Genomic DNA, 20,192 nt, shown 5'->3' with positions numbered 1-20,192 from the left:
CTCCAAAACTCTTTTCATCTTGCAAAACAAACTCTGTACCCATTAAACACTAAATCCCCATTTTCCCCTCTTCCAGCCCCAAGCAACCACCAATTCTACTCCCGGTCTCTATGAATGTGACTACTCCACGTACTTCATGTAAGGGGAGTCAGTGCACAGTTTTACCAACAGATAAGCAGCTTTTCCAAAACAACCCTATTCACTATTTAAAAACCAGAGGCTTCATCTTCTGAAAGAGACATCAGAAAAAGACTGCCCCCAAAGAAGGAACTGGCAAGAGAAGGGAGAGGAAGTTAAACCTGCTTTCCCTCCCTCTTTTCCCTCAGAAAACCAAATATGGCATCTTCCATGAGGAGCTTGTTTTCTGACCACAGCAGATATATTGAATCTTTTCGGAGGTTTCTCGACAATTCCACGGAGCACCAGTGCATGCAGGAATTCATGGACAACAAGCTGCCAGACGTAATAGCAAGGATTGGAAATACAAAATCAGAAATTAAGATTCTAAGTGTTGGTGGAGGTGCAGGTGAAATTGATCTTCAAATTCTCTCTAAAGTGCAAGCTCAGTACCCAGGAGCTCATATCAACAATGAAGTCATCGAACCAAGTGCTGAACAAATCACCAAGTACAAGGAGCTTGTAGCCAAGACATCAAACCTCGAGAACATAAAGTTTGCTTGGCATAAGGAGACATCATCTGAATATCAAAATAGAATGATGGAGAAAAAAGAAGTTCAGAAATGGGACTTTATTCATATGATTCAAATGCTGTATTATGTAAAAGATATCTCAGCTACCCTGAAATTCTTCCATAGTCTCTTAGCTACTAATGCTAAGATTCTCATTATTCTCGTATCAGGAACCAGTGGATGGGACAAGCTATGGAGAAAGTACGGATCCCGCTTGCCACGGGATGACCTCTGCCAGTATGTAACATCCTCTGACCTCACTCAGATGCTGGAGAAGTCAGGAATTAAGTATGAATGTTACAACCTTCTATCCACCATGGACATATCTGACTGTTTTATTGATGGCAATGAAAATGGAGACCTGCTATGGGATTTTTTGACCGAAACCTGCAACTTTAGTAAAACAGCACCACCTGATCTCAAAGCAGAAATTATGAAAGATCTACAAGAACCTGAATTCAGTGTAAAGAAAGAGGGAAAAGTTCTTTTTAATAATAGTCTGAGTTTCATAGTGGTTGAGGCATAAATATCAATCCATGAGGGTGTATTCAAAAATATTTTGAACAGTGTTGATCATTCATTTATTTCTGTATTAAAATTATAAACACATAACATAGAGCATTGTCTCTTCTGTGTAAAATCTAGAAAATTCCAAGACATTCTTCCTAGACATACATGTAGAATTGTACATGGTACTCTTGCTCTTATGTGACCCTTTCTCCAGGCAAAGAGACTACAGGAAGGCTAAATACCACATAACCTGGAAAAATGAGAAAATTAAGTTTCATTGGCTTATTGACAATAAAATCCTTTCTATTTTCTGATTGTACAGGAGTTTTATAGAATATTTACAAAGTATGTAGTATGGATTCTTTAAATACTAGTAAAGTATATATTTATCAATACTTTGAACACTAAGGAAATATATATTTGATTTTTCCCCTTTTGTGAAGAAGTTTTTGTCTTTGTACACTCCTCTAGCAGTTTCTATCTCACTTTTATTGATTACTCATATTAAGCATTTTTAGAATATTGCAAAATTAACTCTTCATCATGTCTTCCATTTCTTCTCATTTTGTTTTCTCGCTATTTAACTATGATATTACGGTGTTTTGTTTGTTTTTCAATACATTAACATTTTTCTATTTTATTCAGTCAAGTTTAGTTTTTTTTCCTGGGTTTCTGACACATTTTAAAAAGCCTTCTAAAACCAAGGTTTCAAAATATCAATATATTTTATCATAATCATTTTATAGTATAACTGTTTAAAAAATATAGTTTTGATATGTTTGAAATTTACATAAATGTAAAGAGTGAAAAAAAAAAAAAAAAAAAAAGAAAAAGACTGCCCTTGACCTCAATGGAAAGGACCTTACAGGCACTAGTCACAACTAAAACACCAGTTTAAACTCTAAGGTGTTGATCATTGCATCCTTCTCTGTTAATGAACGAGAAATAAGCCCCGCTTGAGTCAGGAAGACTGTTCCTGCCAGAGGTCTCAACCTGAGAATTCTTAGGAATCCTCCAGGAGAGAAAACTGCAGGAAAACAGCTTCCACTCAAGACCAAAAGCAAACTAATGACAGTGTGAACAAGACAGCCACAGACCCATGGAACATGCAAGGACAGGGAGCTGGTGCTGTACATTGTCACATTTCAACCTGTATCCATGTTTTCTTAATTTTCTTAGATTTTTTCCTTCACCTTTTTTGGTTTAGGGTCCTAGATTGTTCACAAACAACTTGTTACTTGTTAACTATGGTACCTATAAGCAATGGTTCACTGAAGCCAGATAGAACCAGCTTATGAGAATCAATTGTTAAATTGTTAGGAATCTTGACAGACGGTCGTTAAATCCTTGGTAGCCTGAAATCAGCCTGTGGAAATCTTTACACAATGGAAATCAGAAAACACTACAAATCAGAGCCTTCTCCACTTCCATTCTCCAAGAGAATCTGTTATTAAACATTTACCAGCACACCCCTGCCTAAAAGGTACCTATCATTAATATTGCCCTTTGCATCCTTAGTCACTGCCCAATACTGGCTACAATTTGCTTATGATATGGCTAAAAATATACAGTTAAAACAATTATTGAGCTTGAATTTACTTTCCTTTGGAGGCCACCCCACTTCCCTTGGTACTAGTTTCTAGGTACGAGTTTCCTAAGTAATTGGACTAACCACGAGCAACCTTTTAAATGGCAAAAACCTCAATAAACCAGACAACCAGAAATCTGAAATTCCTTACCATATTGTACTAAAAAGGAAGATTCCCATTTCTACTTGTGGCCCTTTCGTGGGTGCTAGTTTTTGTGACTAAATTTGCATAGCAATGGAGCTTTCAAAAGAAGTAGGACACAGAGGGCACACATTCAGAGGTTATCTTACCTTTACAAACCTTATAAAACTGGTGTACAAATTACCAACACCATTCTCCAACGAACTGGAACAAATAGTTCTAAAATTCATATGGAACCACCAAAGACCCCGAATAGCCAAAACAATCCTGAAAAGGAAGAATAAAGTGGGAGGGATCTCGCTCCCCAACTTCAACCTCTACTACAAAGCCACAGTAATCAAGACAATTTGGTACTGGCACAAAAACAGAGCCACAGACCAGTGGAACAGAATAGAGTCTCCAAACATTAACCCAAACATATATGGTCAATTAATATACAATAAAGGAGCCATGGACATACAGTGGGGAAATGACAGCCTCTACAACAGCTGGTGCTGGCAAATCTGGACAGCTACATGTAAGAGAATGAAACTGGATCACTGTCTAACTCCATACACAAAATAAATTCGAAATGCATCAAAGACCTGAATGTAAGCCATGAAACCATAAAACTCTTAGAAAAAAACATAGGCATAAATCTCTTGGACATAAACATGAGCAACTTCTTCATGAACATATCTCCCCGGGCAAGGGAAACAAAAGCAAAAATGAACAAGTGGGACTATATCAAGCTGAAAAGCTTCTGTACAGCAAAGGACACCATCAATAGAACAAAAAGGTATCCTACAGTATGGGAGAATATATTCATAAATGACATATCCGATAAGGGGTTGACATCCAAAATATATAAAGAGCTCACACACCTCAACAAAAAGCGAACAATCCAATTAAAAAATGGGCAGAGGAGCTGAACAGTTCTCCAAAGAAGAAATTCAGATGGCCAACAGTCACATGAAAAGATGCTCCACATCACTATTCATCAGAGAAATGCAAATTAAAACCACAATGAGATATCACCTCACACCAATAAGGATGGCCACCATCCAAGACAAACAACAACAAATGCCGGGAGGTTGCAGAGAATGGGGAACCCTCCTACACTGCTGGTGGGAATGTAAATTAGTTCAGCCATTGTGGAAAGCAGTATGGAGGTTCCTCAAAAAACCCAAAATAGAAATACCATTTAACCCAGGACATATGCACCCCTATGTTTATCGCAGCACTATTTACAATAGCCAAGAAATGGAAGCAACCTAAGTGTCCATCAGTAGATGAATGGATAAAGAAGATGTGGCACATGTACACAATGGAATATTATTCAGTCATCAGAAGAAAACAAATCCTACCATTTGCAACAACATGGATGGAGCTAGAGGGTATTATGTTCAGTGAAATAAGCCAGGCAGAGAAAGACAAGTACCAAATGATTTCACTCATCTGCGGAGTATAAGAACAAAGGAAAAACTGAAGGAACAAAACAGCAGCAGACTCACAGAACCCAAGAATGGACTAACAGTTACCAAAGGGAAAGGGACTGGGGAGGATGGGTGGGAAGGGAGGGAGAAGGTGGGGAAAGAAGAATGGGGGCCTTACGATTAGCATGTACAATGTGGGGGGGGGCACGGGGAAGGCTGTGCAGCACAGAGAAGTAGTGATTTTACAGCATCTCACTATGCTGATGGACAGTGACTAATGGGGTATGTGGGGGGGGACTTGGTGAAGGGGGGAGTCTAGTAAACATAATGTTCCTCATGTAATTGTAGATTAATGATACCAAAATAAAAAAAATTAATAAATAGAATAAAATAAAAAACTGGTGTACAACTATGGCCCAACCCAAGCTCTTCTGCTTTAGATCTAGCTCATGATTTTTCTACTATAAATTCAGTCACTGGTATGGGACCAATTTTGATGAGTGACACCATCATTCAAGAGCTCATAGGACATTTATTTCCCACTAAAATTAGGGGCTGAGAACTAGCTGTCAGTTCCTTTCACAACAGCATTTAACTCCAAAGCACGATGACTTTTGTTAGAGGGAGATGGGAAGATACAGAGCATTTCTCAGTCTTGTCTGGGAAAGGCATGCCCACTCACTGATGATTAGAACATGACTGGGAAACTCACCACCGGCGCTCAAGGTTTAATTCCTGCCATTAGAAAACGAACGTCCCCACACATGTGGCATGATGTCAGTTGTTCATTCTAGGCACAAGGTGCCCTCACTCTAAGCATTCACTCCTTGTGGTGGGCTCTTAGTATTGTGGCTACATTTCAGGCAGGGCTGCTTTTTAGTATGGGGAACTTCAGGTGTTGAACGGTGGTGGTGCAAGCTCTTGGCTAAATGCTAGGCTCCATTCCACTGTAATTACGTGTGTAATTATTTACTTAATATATGTATCTCCTGTAAATATATAAACATATGTATCTCCTATATATGTAAATACATATGTATATATAATATATATATCATGACTTTATTTTGATAGTTCCAATTCAAAGTTAACACAGTGCTTTTTTCCTTCTTAACTTGGAAATCTTGGTTTCTAGTAATATTAGTATTTATTTATTTATTTTATAATATGCAAAAGTATATTTCTTTTATAATATTTTTTAATATACAAGAGAACAAGAACAATATTACTAACAATATATTTGTTGAATGCAGTTAAAAATATCTTTGCAATTTTATTTGTCCTTAGAGTTTATGTGTGGAAGATGTCACAGTGTTTCATGTTCTCAAGTAACTTCAAGTAATTATTTTCTCAGTGTGATTAGGTTTCATATTCAATTCCATTCATTTGTTTCTGTTCGTGTCCAATTTTAGGATTTTTTTTCCTTATTTTCCTTAATTTTCTTTTTTTAATATTTAAATCACTTACAAAATTCAGAAGTCAAAACTGTAAAAAGGATACTCAGAGGATTAAATTCTTGCTCCCACCCTGATTCCTTATACCCATTCTACCAGCCTGTATATGTGACCATTTCCATTTTTAAAAAGATCTTGTTTTTTCACAAAAATAAGAACATACATATACGTACAAGTATATATAAATGTGTTTATGTATGGCCATGCCCCTGTTTATCCACCCAGTCTTCTACTGATGGAAACCTGGCTTTGCTGTCAAGCTTCTCCTATCACAAAGTTTCACGGTGCAGGGAGAGCGTATATCTTATTTTGCATTTGTGGAGGTATGTCTTCAGCTAGGTTCCTAGAAGGATGACTGAGGCAAAGCATAAATGCTCCCATAATTTTGTTAAATACTGACAAATTTTCTCTCCAGAGGGGTTCTGCTCTTCTGCAATCCCACCTACAATGGGTAAGAATAGCCCGTTTCTCCCCAGGCTTGCCAACAGAGTGTGTTGTCAAGCTTTTGGACTTGTGCCAGGCAAAAAGTGGGAAGGGTGTGAGATTTACTTTCCTCGCATGCTAACAAGCTAGCCTTTATGGTTGCTGCAAAAAGATGGTAGACTTTTAGGTCAGAAACGAGAGTATCTATTATTTATGGCATAGCAAGAGCCTGGGCTTTATGTTGGCATCAGCTCACGTTGCCTCCTGATTCCCATGGGGATGACAAGGAGTGGCCCAGGTGGGTCTATGTGACAGAGGATCACTGAGCTTGGGAAGCCCCGAGTCCATAAGAGGCTGCTCAAAAAAAAGCGTGCCCAATCTTTACTCCAAAGGAAAATATTCCCTTTATTATCCTCATTAGAGAACAGATCTGCTCTCTGTCACAGAGGGAGGGATATGCTGTTTTTGTCCCTCTCAGGCTGTTTGCTATGCCACATCCTTGAATAGATAGTTGAGAACAAAAGCTGTCACAAGATGTGTAAAAACACATGGAGACTGTCTCCCAACACTACCAATATACGTAAAGTATTTCAATATATTTTAATTTTTATTTCTTTTATGAGGAGTGATGCTCAGTATTTTTTCAGATATTTGCATCTCCCTTTCATCCTCTGTGAACTGTCTCTTAACATTTCTGGCCTTTTTCCTACTGGGTTTTTATCTTAACTTTGGTTAACAGCTTTATTATGATATAATTTACATGCCATAAAGTGCACCCATTTAAAGTGTATAATTCAATGATTAGTGTATTTACAGACTGCAACCATCACTACAATACAATTTTGGAACATTTTTAATACCCCCAAAAGAAACCTCATAGCCATCAGCAGTCACCCCTCATTCCTAACCCCCACACCTGCCCCACCCAGCCGTAGGTGACCACTGTCTTTACTGTTATCTATAGATTTGCCTATTCAGGATATTTTATGTAAATGGTATCTCACAGTATGTGATCTTTTGTGACTAGCTTCTCTTGCTTAGCATAATATTTCTAAGGTTCACCCATGTTTTAGCATCTATTAACACTTTTCTTTATTTTTTGAATATCTATAATAGATATTACAGATGGCTAGATGGAAAAACCAATGGAAACAGTTCTAAGTACATAAGAAAATTTAGCGTATGACAAAGGTTGCATTTTAAATCATTGAAGGAAAAGATTAAGCTTTAAAAAAATGGTGTTAACATGACTGGAGAGTTTAAATATCTATAATAGAAATCAGTTATTTGTGTAATTTAAGCTGCAAATATTTTCTCCCAGGTTTTCAATTGTCTTTTGACTTTGTTTTTGCCAAGCAAAATTTTGTATCTATCTTTCCACATGTATGTATATGTAGATAGATACATTAGATATTAGATAGGTATTAGATAAACAGACAGAGATATATTTGAATATATCAATCATTCTCTGTGACTTCTGGAATTTGAATTATAATAGAAAGGCTTACTACCTCGTGTCCAGGTTATAAGAAATGAATGTGTTTTTTTCTTGAACTTATGTTTTTATTTTTTTACATTAAAATAATGGGTCTCTTTAGAGTATATTTTAATGTAAAGTAAGGGACATAAATCCAAATATAAATATTTTTTCAAATAACTCGCCAGTCGTGCTAACACCATTTTTTTAAAGCTTAATCTTTTCCCTCAATGATTTAAAATGCTACCTTTGTCATATGCTAAATTTTCTTATGTACTTAGAACTATTTCCATTGGTTTTTCCATCTAGCCAGGCATCAACAACCCACACTGTTTTAGTAATAGGGTCTTTATAGTAATTTTTAATATGTGGTAAGGCCTGTCCACTCTTACTACTCTTCCCTTTGAAGATGTTCATGGGTATTCTTGCTTATTTATTTTTCCATATGAGGTGTAGGATCCAGTGCCAGGAAATATTTTGCTGGCATCTTTTTGGGGAATAACATTAAATGTATATGTTAACCTGGGGAGACCTGATATATTTATAATATTGATTGGTCTTATACAAGAACAAGAACGTGTTTCTGTTTAATCCTACTTCTGTGATTTTTCAGGACTATTTCAAAATCTTCCTCATATAGGCTTTGTGTATCATCACTAAAAGCACCATCCTCTATGTGACTAAGTCAACTGACCATGACTAAGCACATTAGCAAGTCTTCTCTTTGAGGAGAAGTGAGGAAGAGGGCTGACAGAGGGGTAAACAGAAGAGCAAACATCCTCTATGTTCTATTTTCCGTTATTGCTGTCTGATGAACTGCACCAGATGTTGCCTTTGTGTATGTCACTAGCTATCAAAGTGCTCATTGCAGCACTGTCTTTACTAAGATTTACTGGACAATGTGAGCAAAATGTGAGATGGGAAATAAACTAGAGTAACTTTTAAGACCTAGTGTATAATAGGGCTTTGGAGTCATTTAATTTTTTACTCAATTCAAAGACTTCTCAAGGGACATGTCATCTGCCCAGTGAGCTGATTCCAGGGCTCAAAGGAGAAACAACAGCCATCAGAAAAGTGGTTTCCTGCTGGTGAAAGCAGGACTTCCCTGATACTCTTAGATCTCTCTCCTGTGAGAGACAGCGGTACTCCAGGTTAAAGCTGGGCTTGCTTTAAAACCTAATGGAGTAACAGAAGTATATGAAATAAGGAAGCTTAGGAGGAAAGAAAAATACCTATTTCTTTCTTCAAATCCATCCAGCTCCTCTTGAGCTCAGAGAACAGAGGTTTTTAATGTAGGACCAACAGCAATTTTGTGATAATAATGTTCAGCTATCTCTCTGCTGGCACCATCCTCTCAGCCTCTTCTGGGACCCTCGAGTTACATGCAGTTGGCAAAATAAAAGGCTTCTTCCCCAATAATTCACAATCACAATATAAGCTGGTCACGGGACGGTAGTACAACATGGAGAATATAGTTAATGATTCTGTAACATCTATCTATGTTGATAGATAGTAACCACACTAGAAGGGGTGAGGACTTAACAATATGGGCAACTGTTAAACCACTGTGTAGTACATTTGAAACCAATATAGGATTGTTTAGCAAGGATACTTAATTTAAAAAATTAAATAAAAGGTATCCTCTTCCAAAAGGTTTCCCATGCTTTGAATCTTTTGTCATAGCCCTATTCCCTCTTGAAATGTTCTAAAACACCTATACAATGGGGTACTATGCACTGTAAAAAAGAAAGGGGGAAATATATACAACACTGGGGAGATTGCCAGGATATAATGAAAGAAAAAAATCAAAGTAGAGAAAAGTAAGTGTAGTTTTCTAGCATTTACCTAAGAAAAGGGGACAACAAATATACAGATGAGCTTCTATTAAAAATGACAATGGGTTAGGGAAACAAAAGCAAAAATGAACAAGTGGGACTATATCAAGTTGAAAAGCTTCTGTACAGCAAAGGACACCATCAATAGAACAAAAACGTACCCTACAGTATGGGAGAATATATTCATAAATGACAGATCCGATAAAGGGTTGACATCCAAAAAACATAAAGAGCTCATGCACCTCAACAGACAAAAAGCAAATAGTCCAATTAAAAAATGGGCAGAGGAGCTGAACAGACAGTTCTCCAAAGAAGAAATTCAGATGGCCAACAGCCACATGAAAAAATGCTCCACATTGCTTGTCATCAGAGAAATGCAAATTAAAACCACAATGAGATATCACTTCACACCAGTAAGAATCATCACCATCCAAAAGACAAACAACAACAAATATTGGCAAGGTTGTGGAGAATGGGGAACCTTCCTACACTGCTGGTGGGAATGTAAACTAGTTCAACCATTGTGGAAAGCAGTATGGAGGTTCCTCTAAAGACCCAAAATAGAAATACCATTTGAGCCAGAAATTTCACTTTTAGGAATTTACCCTAAGAATGCAGAAGCGCAGTTTGAAAAAGACAGATGCACCCCTATGTTTATCGCAGCACTGCTTACAATAGCCAAGAAATGGAAGCAACCTAAGTGTCCATCAGTAGATGAATGGATAAAGAAGATGTGGTACATATATACATAATATATGTACCACAATATTATGTGGTACATAATAATGGAATATTATTCAGCCATAAGAAGAAAACAAATCCTACCATTTGCAACAACATGCATGGAGCTAGAGGGTATTATGTTCAGTGAAATAAGCCAGGCAGAGAAAGACAAGTACCAAATGATTTCATTCATCTGCGGAGTATAAGAACAAAGGAAAAACTGAAGGAACAAAACAGCAGCAGACTCACAGAACCCAAGAATGGACTAACAGTTACCAAAGGGAAAGGGACTGGGGAAGATGGGTGGGAAAGGAGGGATAAGGGAGGGAAAAAAGAAAGGGGCATTATGATTAGCATGTATAATGTTGGGGGGCATGGGGAGGGCTGTGCAACACAGAGAAGACAAGTAGTGATTCTACAGCATCTTACTACGCTGATGGACAGTGACTGTAATGGGGTTTGTTGGGGGGGCATGGTGATGGGGGGAGTCTAGTAAATATAAAGATCCTCATGTAATTGTAGATTAACGATACAAAAAAAAAAAACGACAATGAAGATCCTCAGTAGGCCTTACTTCCACTCCTCTTGCAAGCCTGCTCACACCCACAGAGCCTGTAGCTCCATTACACCCTGTGTGGCATCTGGGCCCTTTCTGGCATGATCATTCTTTCTCTGATCAGAGTCTGAGTCATATGAAGGTTGCACACAGGGTCCAGATGCATTTCATCTTCAGAACAGCAATGGATACACTAACTGCTGCTTTGGACTTCACTGGCTGGCAGTGGTCAACTAGCTGTTTGGAATGCAGCCAATTCAAGCAAAGAAATATCCTTATTCATGAGTGTTACAATGGTGAAATCTATAACCACAGGGAAATGAAAAGCTATTTTGAATTTGATTAGCAGTCCAAACTGGATGGTGAGATAATGCTTCATCTTTATGACAAAGGAAGAACTGAACAAACAATTTGTCTGTGGGATGGTGGGGGTGGGTGGGGGACTATTTATTTTATTGGAAACCACCAATAAGAAAGTGTTCCTGGGCAGAGACACCTATGGAGTCAGACCTTTGATTAAAGCCATGATAGAAGATGGAGTTTTGGCTCTATGTTCAGAAGCTAAAGTTCTGGTGGACTTGAAGCTCACCTTGATTCCTTTTCTTCCAGGACACTATAAAGTTTTGGAGTTAAGCCAAATGGCAAAATTGCATCCATGGAAATGCTTAAGTACCATCACTGTAGTGATGGACCTCTGAATGCCCTCTCTAACAATATAGACAACCATTCCAAGGTTTTGAGGTAGAAATTGTGAAGAGACAGTGAGGAGAACTGGAGATAGAAAGTATGGACAACTCTTCCAAGGACTTTGCTACTAAGGAGAGAGAACTAGAAGATGAGGGACATTATAGCATGTGTGGGTATGCATATGAGAATGATATACATATGCAAAGAGAAGAGAGGTGAAAAACTGATGGTACAAAAGACAGGGGTAGAGGATCACAGGAAGATGGCAGCATGAGTAGTTCAGAGGAAATCTCCTCCCCAAAACATATATATTTATGAAAATACAATAAATACAACTATTCCTAAAAGAGACACCAGTGGATGCAGTACAACAGCCAGGATACATCTACATCTGTGAGAACTCAGCATCACATGAAGGGGGTAAGATACAAGCTGCGGCCAGGCGGGACCCAAATGCTCCCCCACCCCAAAACCCGGCGGGAAGAAAGGAGTCGGAACGGAGAGGGAGTGAAAGCCCAGGACTGCTAAACAACCAGCTCTAGAAATCCGCACCTGGAACACAGACACAAGGAGCACGGGGTGCTGGATATTAGAGAAACGGAAAAGCAAAACCTGTGGGCAGGTCCCCGCAACCGGCATCCCTGAGACAAAAGAAAAGCGAGTGCTTTCTGCAAGTCTTAAAGAGGCAGGGACCCCATAGCTGGACGAAGTTGTCCCGGCAGCTGGGAATACCGGGGAAACTTAGGTGCCCTAAATGGAGGCAGTGCAGCTCTGAAGCCCCTCACAGGAGTAGGCAGCCTGCCAGTCGTTCCTCCAACTGGCGCGGACCCCGACACACGGGCCCAGTAGCAGGAGAGTGGGAGTGTGCGCCGGGGGCGGAAGCTCTAGAAGGAACCGAGAGCAGATCCGTGTGCCGCAGGGCTAGCCTGCAGCGGCGCGACAGAACAGCCTGGGCACAGTTCGCGCGCACCGGCGGCAGTGAAGCCAGAGCCCAGTAGAAGCCTGCGCGGAAAAGCCCCGCGCGCACCGGCAGCAGAGCCAGAGGGAGAAGGCGTGCTCCCAGGAATTGACCGGAATCCCAGCCCAATGCACAGCCGCCCAGGGCAGACCCAAAGGCCGCTGCTGCCACACAGATGCCCGGCAGGGTCGCCGCTAGGACGGAGGAGCGCACCTGGCATGCCTGCCACTCCCCGCAGGGCTCCACGCTGCTCTGACGGACAGCCCACCCACAGCAGATTAGGAGATTAACCCGGTGGCTGCTCCAGTAGTGCAGGTAACCGACACAGGCAGCGGAGAAGGGCAAGGCATCCAGCAAGCAGGAAAGGACTTTCTTCTCCCAGCTGACATGCCTGCAACCTGCCTAAAGCCACTGCAATCACCATGAAAAGGCAAAAAAATCTGGACCAGACCAAGATAGTTACACCTGAGAAAGGATCTGCAGACGCAGACCTAACCAGTCTCTCTGAAAAAGAATTCAAAATAAAAATCATAAACATGCTGACAGACCTGCAGAGAAATATGCAAGAGCTAAGGGATGAAGTCTGGAGGGAGATTACAGAAGTGAAACAAACTCTGGAAGGATTTATAAGCAGAATGGATAAGATGCAAGAAGCCATTGATGGAATAGAAACCAGAGAACAGGAACGCATAGAAGCTGATGCAGAGAGAGATAAAAGGATCTCCAGGAATGAAACAATATTAAGAGAACTGTGTGACCAACCCAAAAGGAACAATATCCACATTATAGGGGTCCCAGAAGAAGAAGAGAGAGAAAAAGGGATAGAAGGTGTCTTTGAAGAAATAATTGCTGAGAAAGTCCCCAAACTGGGGGAGGAAATAGTTGCTCAGACTACGGAGGCACACAGAACTCCCGAGAGACGGGATCCAAAGAGGTCAACACCAAGACACATAATAATTAAAATGGCAAAGGACAGGGACAGAGTATTAAAGGCAGCCAGAGAGAGTAAAAAGGTCACCTACAAAGGAAAACCCATCAGGCTATCATCAGACTTCTCAACAGAAACCTTACAGGCCAGAAGAGAATGGTATGATATATTTAATGCAATGAAACAGAAGGGCCTTGAACCAAGGATACTGTATCCAGCACGATTATCATTTAAATATGAAGGAGGGATTAAACAACTCCCAGACAAGCAAAAGTTGAGGGAATTTGCCTCCCACAAACCATCTCTACAAGGTATCTTAGAGGGACTGCTCTAGATGGGAGCACTCCTAAAAAGAGCACAGAACAAAACAACCAACATATGAAGAATGGAGGAGGAGGAATAAGAAGGGAGAGAAATAAAGAATCATCAGACTGTGTTCATAACAGCTCAGTAAGCGAGTGAGGTCAGACAGTAAGGTAGTAAACAAGGTAACCTTGAACCTTTGGTAACCACAAATCTAAAGCCTGCAATGGCAATAAGTACATATCTTTCAATAATCACCCTAAATGTAAATGGACTGAATGCACCAATCAAAAGACACAGAATAATGGAATGGATAAAAAAGCAAGACCCATCTATATGCTGCTTACAAGAGACTCACCTCAAACCCAAAGACATGCACAGATTAAAAGTCAAGGGTTGGAGAAAGATATTTCATGCAAACAACAGAGAGAAAAAAGCAGGTATTGCAATACTAGTATAAGACAAAATAAACCTCAAAATAAAGAAACTAACAAGAGATAAAGAAGGACATTACATAATGATAAAGGGCTCAGTCCAACAAGAGGATATTACCATTATAAACATATATGCACCCAATACAGGAGCACCAATATATGTGAAACAAATACTAACAGAATTAAAGGAGGAAATAGAATGCAATGCATTCATTTTGGGAGACTTTAACACACCACTCACCCCAAAGGACAGATCCACCAGACAGAAAATAAGTAAGGACACAGAGGCACTGAACAACACGCTAGAACAGATGGACCTAATAGACATCTATACACCTCTACATCCAAAAGCAATGTGGATACACATTCTTCTCAAGTGCACATGGAACATTCTCCAGAATAGACCACATACTAAGCCACAAAAAGAACCTCAGTTAATTCCAAAAGATTGAAATCCTACCAACCAACTTTTCAGACCACAAAGGTATAAAACTAGAAATAAATTGTACAAAGAAAGCAAAAAGGCTCACAAACACATGGAGGCTTAACAACATGCTCCTAAATAATCAATGGATCAATGATCAAATTAAAATGGAGATCCAGCAATATATGGAAACAAATGACAACAACAACACAAAGCCCCAACTACTGTGGGACGCAGCAAAAGCAGTCTTAAGAGGAAAGTATATAGCAATCCAGGCATATTTAAAGAAGGAAGAACACTCCTAAATGAATAGTCTAATGTCACAATTATCGAAATTGGAAAAAGAAGAACAAATGAGGCCTAAGGTCAGCAGAAGGAGGGACATAACAAAGATCAGAGAAGAAATAAATAAAATTGAGAAGAATAAAATAATAGAAAAAAATCGATGGAACCAAGAGCTGGTTCTTCGAGAAACTAAACAAAATAGATAAGCCTCTAGCCAGACTTATTAAAAGGAAAAGAGTCAACACACATCAACAGAATGAGAAATGAGAAAGGAAAAATCATGATGGACCCCACAGAAATACGAAGAATTATTAGAGAATACTATGAAAACCTATATGCTAACAAGCTGGAAAACCTAGGAAAAATGGACAACTTTTTAGAAAAATACAACCTTCCAAGACTGACCCAGAAAGAAAAAGAAAATCTAAACAGACCAATTACCAGCAACGAAATTGAATCGGTGATCAAAAAACTACCCAAGAACAAAACCCCTGGGCCAGACGGATTTACCTCGGAATTCTATCAAACATACAGAGAAGACATAACACCCATTCTCCTTAAAGTTTTCCAAAAAATAAGAAGAGGAGGGAGTACTCCCAAACTCATTCTATGAAGCCAACATCACCCTAATACCAAAACCAGGCAAAGACCCCACCAAAAAAGAAAGCTACAGACCAATACCCCTGATAAACATAGATGCAAAAATACTCAACAAAATATTAGCAAACCGAATTTAAAAATACATCAAGAGGATCATACACCATGACCAAGTGGGATTCATCCCAGGGATGCAAGGATGGTACAACATTCAAAAATCCATCAACATCATCCACCACATCAACAAAAAGAAGTACAAAAACCACATGATCATCTCCATAGATGCTGAAAAAGCATTTGACAAAATTCAACATCCATTCATGATAAAAACTCTCAACAAAATGGGCATAGAGGGCAAGTACCTCAACATAATAAAGGCCATATATGATAAACCCACAGCCAACATTATACTGAACAGCGAGAAACTGAAAGCATTTCCTCTGAGATCAGGAACAAGACAGGGATGCCCACTCTCACCACTGTTATGCAACGTGGTACTGGAGGTCCTAGCCATGGCAATCAGACAAAACAAAGAAATACAAGGAATCCAGATTAGTAAAGAAGAAGTCAAACTGTCACTATTTGCAGATGACATGATATTGTACATAAAAAACCCTAAAGACTCCACTGCAAAACTACTAGAACTAATACTGGATTTCAGCAAAGTTGCAGGATACAAAATTAACACACAGAAATCTGTAGCTTTCCTATACACTAACAATGAACTAATAGAAAGAGAAATCAGGAAAACAATTCCATTCACAATAGCATCAAAAAGAATAAAATACCTAGGAATAAACCTAACCAAGGAAGTGAAAGACCTATACCCTGAAAACTACAAGACACTCTTAAGAGAAATTTAAAAGGTCACTAACAAATGGAAACTCATCCCATGCTCCTGACTAGGAAGAATTAATATCGTCAAAATGGCCATCCTGCCCAAAGCAATATACAGATTCAATGCAATCCCTATCAAACTACCAACAACATTCTTCAATGAACTGGAACAAATAGTTTAAAAATTCATATGGAACTGTCAAAGACCCAGAATAGCCAACGCAATCCTGAGAAGTAAGAATAAAGTGTGGGGGATCTCACTCCCCAACTTCAAGCTCTACTACAAAGCCACAGTAATCAAGACAATTTGTTACTGGCACAAGAACAGAGCCACAGACCAGTGGAACAGAATAGAGACTTGCAGACATTAACCCAAACATATATGGCCAATTAATATTTGATAAAGGTGCCATGGACATACAATGGGGAAATGACAGTCTCTTCAACAGATGGTGCTGGCAAAACTGGACAGCTACATGTTAGAGAATGAAACTGGATCACTGTTTAACCCCATACACAAAAGTAAATTCGAAATGGATCAAAGACCTGAATGTAAGTCATGAAACCATAAAACTCTTAGAAAAAAATATAGGCAAAAATCTCATGGACATAAACATGAATGACTTCTTCATGAAAATATCTCCACAGGCAAGGGAAACAAAGGCAAAAATGAACAAGTGGGACTATATCAAGCTGAAAAGCTTCTGTACAGCAAAGGACACCATCAATAGAACAAAAAGGTATCCTACAGTATGGGAGAATATATTCATAAATGACATATCCGATAAGGGGTTGACATCCAAAATATATAAAGAGCTCACACACCTCAACAAACAAAAAGCAAATAATCCAATTAAAAAATGGGCAGAGGAGCTGAATAGACAGTTCTCTAAAGAAGAAATTCAGATGGCCAACAGGCACATGAAAAGATGCTCCACATCGCTAATCATCAGAGAAATGCAAATTAAAACCACAAAACCACAATGAGGTATCACCTCACACCAGTAAGGATCACCATCATCGAAAAGACAAACAACAACAAATGTTGGCAAGGTTGTGGAGAAAGGGGAACCCTCCTACTCTTCTGGTCGGAATGTAAACTAGTTCAACCATTGTGGAAAGCAGTATGGAGGTTCCTCAAAATGCTCAAAATAGAAATACCATTTGACCCAGGAATTCCACTTCTAGGAATTTACCCTAAGAATGCAGCACTCCAGTTTGAAAAAGACAGATGCCCCCCTATGTTTATCGCTGCACTGTTTAGAATAGCCAAGATATGGAAGCAACCTAAATGTCCATCAGTAGATGAATGGATAAAGAAGATGTGGTACATATACACAATGGAATATTACTCAGCCATAAGAAAAAGCAGATCCTACCATTTGCAACAACATGGATGGAGCTGGAGGATATTATGCTCAGTGAAATAAGCCAGGCAGAGAAAGACAAGTACCAAATGATTTCACTCATATGTGGAGTATAAGAACAAAAGAAAACTGAAGGAACCAAACAGCAGCAGAATCACAGAACCCAAGAATGGACTAACAGTTACCAAAGGGAAAGGGACTGGGGAGGATGGGTGGGAAGGGAGGGATAAGGGGGGGGAGAACGAAAGGGGGCCTTACAATTAGCATGTATAGTGCGTGGGGGGCACCGGGAGGGCTGTGCAACACAGAGCAGACAAGTAGTGATTTTATAGCCTCTTACTACGCAGATGGACAGTGACTGTGAAGGGGTATGTGGGGGGGACTTGGTGAAGGGGGGAACCTAGTAAACATAATGTTCTTTCTGTTGTAGATTAATGATACCAAAATTTTAAAAAATTAATTTAAAAAAATACCTGGTGGTTAGATCCACTACTTGCTTGGAAAAAAAAAAAAAAAGACAGGGGGAACAATCCTTAAAACTGAAACACAACAAGATATCAGTGCTGTGATTCCATTGGCATAAAGTAATTTATGTTTGGTGAAGTAGATTTATACATCTCGGTTTTTTTTTCTTCTTCGTATACATGTATACTTCTGGTTCCTTTTTGACAATGCTATTAAGAAACATTTGATGACAGATAGAAATACTGGATGCCTTTAATCAGGGGGCTTGGATTCCAGCTTGGTTACTGTCACCCTGTTGAAGCAGCTATAAGAGGCTCTAGTATGCTCTCCAGACATTTGCAACGGGCATGGAAGACAGTTCCAATTTACTGGCTGTTAGAAAGATGGCAAATGAAATTGGGAGTGAACATCATGAAGTCCTTTTTAACTCTAAGGAAGGCATTTCAGATCCTGGATAAAGTCATATTTTCCTTGGAAACTTACAATGTTATAACAGTTCATGCTTCAGGAGATATGCATTTAATTTCCAAGTACATTTGGAGGAACACAGGTACCATGGTGATCTTCTGTGGAAAAGGTTGAGATGAACTTACGTGGGGTTGCACATATTTTCACAAAAACAACTTCTAAAAAGCCAACAAGGAAAGTGAGGACTTCTGAAGGAATTCTGTTTGATGTTCTCTGTGCAAATCAAACCACTGCTGCTCACAGACCTGAACTGAGAGGCCCATTCTTGTATCTTCACTTTTCTTTCTATTACTTTTCTCTGCCACCAGAAAAGAGAATTCCAAAGGATGGGATATAAAAACATCTCCTTAAAGATGTTTTTATCTTTAAAACTAGATTTCTAAAATCTAAAGAGATTCTCTGGTGGCCAAAAGAAACCTTCAGTGAAGGGATAACCTCAGTTAAGAATTTCTAGCTTAGGGTTTTATAGGAATATAATGAACATTGGTTGATAATGCAGTAACAGCAACTGCAGGATAAGAATTGCCCATCAGTACTCCTAAAACTAAAGAAGGCTACTGCTACTAGCAGCTCTCTGAATGCCAGTACATACCCAGACCAGGCTGACCAGCTGACCAGTTACGGAAAGCCCAAGTGGTTCAATGCCCCTTACCCTTGTGCCTGCACTCTAAGATTCAGACTGAAAGGTAGTGGTTCTTCTTGTGAAGGGCAGCAGGACTTGGGGCAGACGGAGGGGGAGCAATGACAGGCAACCATATAGACCTACTTGGGAATGAAAAACATAAAAATCTCAAATCTAAAGAACAAAGGAAAAATAAATCAAAGCTCATTCTCCCCCCAAGAGTGAGATATCAAAGAGTAGAGTCTCCAGCACAGACATCAATTTAAAAGTGAGATACTACTGAAGATTCATGAAATTCAAAGACTCTATGAGTAGATTTGTTAATTTCTGATCAATTGACCTAAGTTTCATTGATAAAGCAAAAGGAGATAATCCATACTTACCTGTCAGCACAGAGTTACCTCAGCAGGGTCTAGTAAGCCACAGAACAATTCTTTTTTAAGTATATTACAGAAGATAGTGGTGACGGTGATACTGTTTTTAACCCTCCCAAACCCACCCGGACAAACAGGGTAACAAAACTAAAGTTTTAAACAACAGCTACAACAAAACTAAGTGACAAGCTATGTCCACACACATCAGAACAGAAATGGATAGGGAAACCATCCCACAACACAGGAAGCCCCAAGATCTGCATAATATCAGCATGTTCAGAGCAAGGCAGATGGAAGTAAAGGTATCCGATAAACTTGAGAAAATGGAAATATCAAAAATTAGCAACAGTACAGAATCAAGGCTCACACCAAGATGAAACTGTAAGGAGTAGAATTCAGATTGACCAGTGCAGGCACATGGGTGCAAAGGTAAAACAAGGTCCAGATAAAAAGTGAACCCAAGAGATCTCAGAAAGTACAACGCCATATTTTTTAACACTGTAAAAACAACAGAAAACAGAGCTTTAAACAATGAAAAGCTTTAAAAGGTATCCAGCTTTCTCCTCCCACCTAGAAGTTTGGGCAAACTAATTTTTACATGAAAAAGAGTAACAAAAAGGAAAGTAGTCAA

At 39.2% G+C, this 20,192-nt stretch overlaps 1 protein-coding gene and 1 pseudogene across 1 annotated transcript; both read left to right on the top strand.

Moving 5' to 3' along the window:
• The first annotated feature begins 266 nt into the window (after positions 1 to 266).
• LOC130681396 (histamine N-methyltransferase) lies at positions 267 to 1,301 on the top strand. Its single transcript, XM_057494482.1, has one exon. The coding sequence runs from the start codon at positions 337 to 339 to the stop codon at positions 1,213 to 1,215; it is 879 nt and encodes a 292-aa protein (XP_057350465.1). The 5' UTR covers positions 267 to 336; the 3' UTR covers positions 1,216 to 1,301.
• A 3,738-nt stretch (positions 1,302 to 5,039) lies between these two features.
• LOC118916689 (asparagine synthetase [glutamine-hydrolyzing]-like) lies at positions 5,040 to 19,310 on the top strand (annotated as a pseudogene).
• Positions 19,311 to 20,192: the final 882 nt, after the last annotated feature.

Source organism: Manis pentadactyla, chromosome 17, assembly GCF_030020395.1.
Source record: "Manis pentadactyla isolate mManPen7 chromosome 17, mManPen7.hap1, whole genome shotgun sequence".
Lineage (NCBI taxonomy): Eukaryota > Metazoa > Chordata > Mammalia > Pholidota > Manidae > Manis > Manis pentadactyla.
The sequence above is the reverse complement of the archived record's forward strand: the minus strand, read 5'-3'. Positions and strand labels throughout refer to the sequence as shown.

Bases quoted from the DNA above. Each gene is read 5' to 3' on its own strand.
- LOC130681396 (XM_057494482.1), top strand. From the start codon at position 337: ATGGCATCTTCCATGAGGAGCTTGTTTTCTGACCACAGCAGATATATT.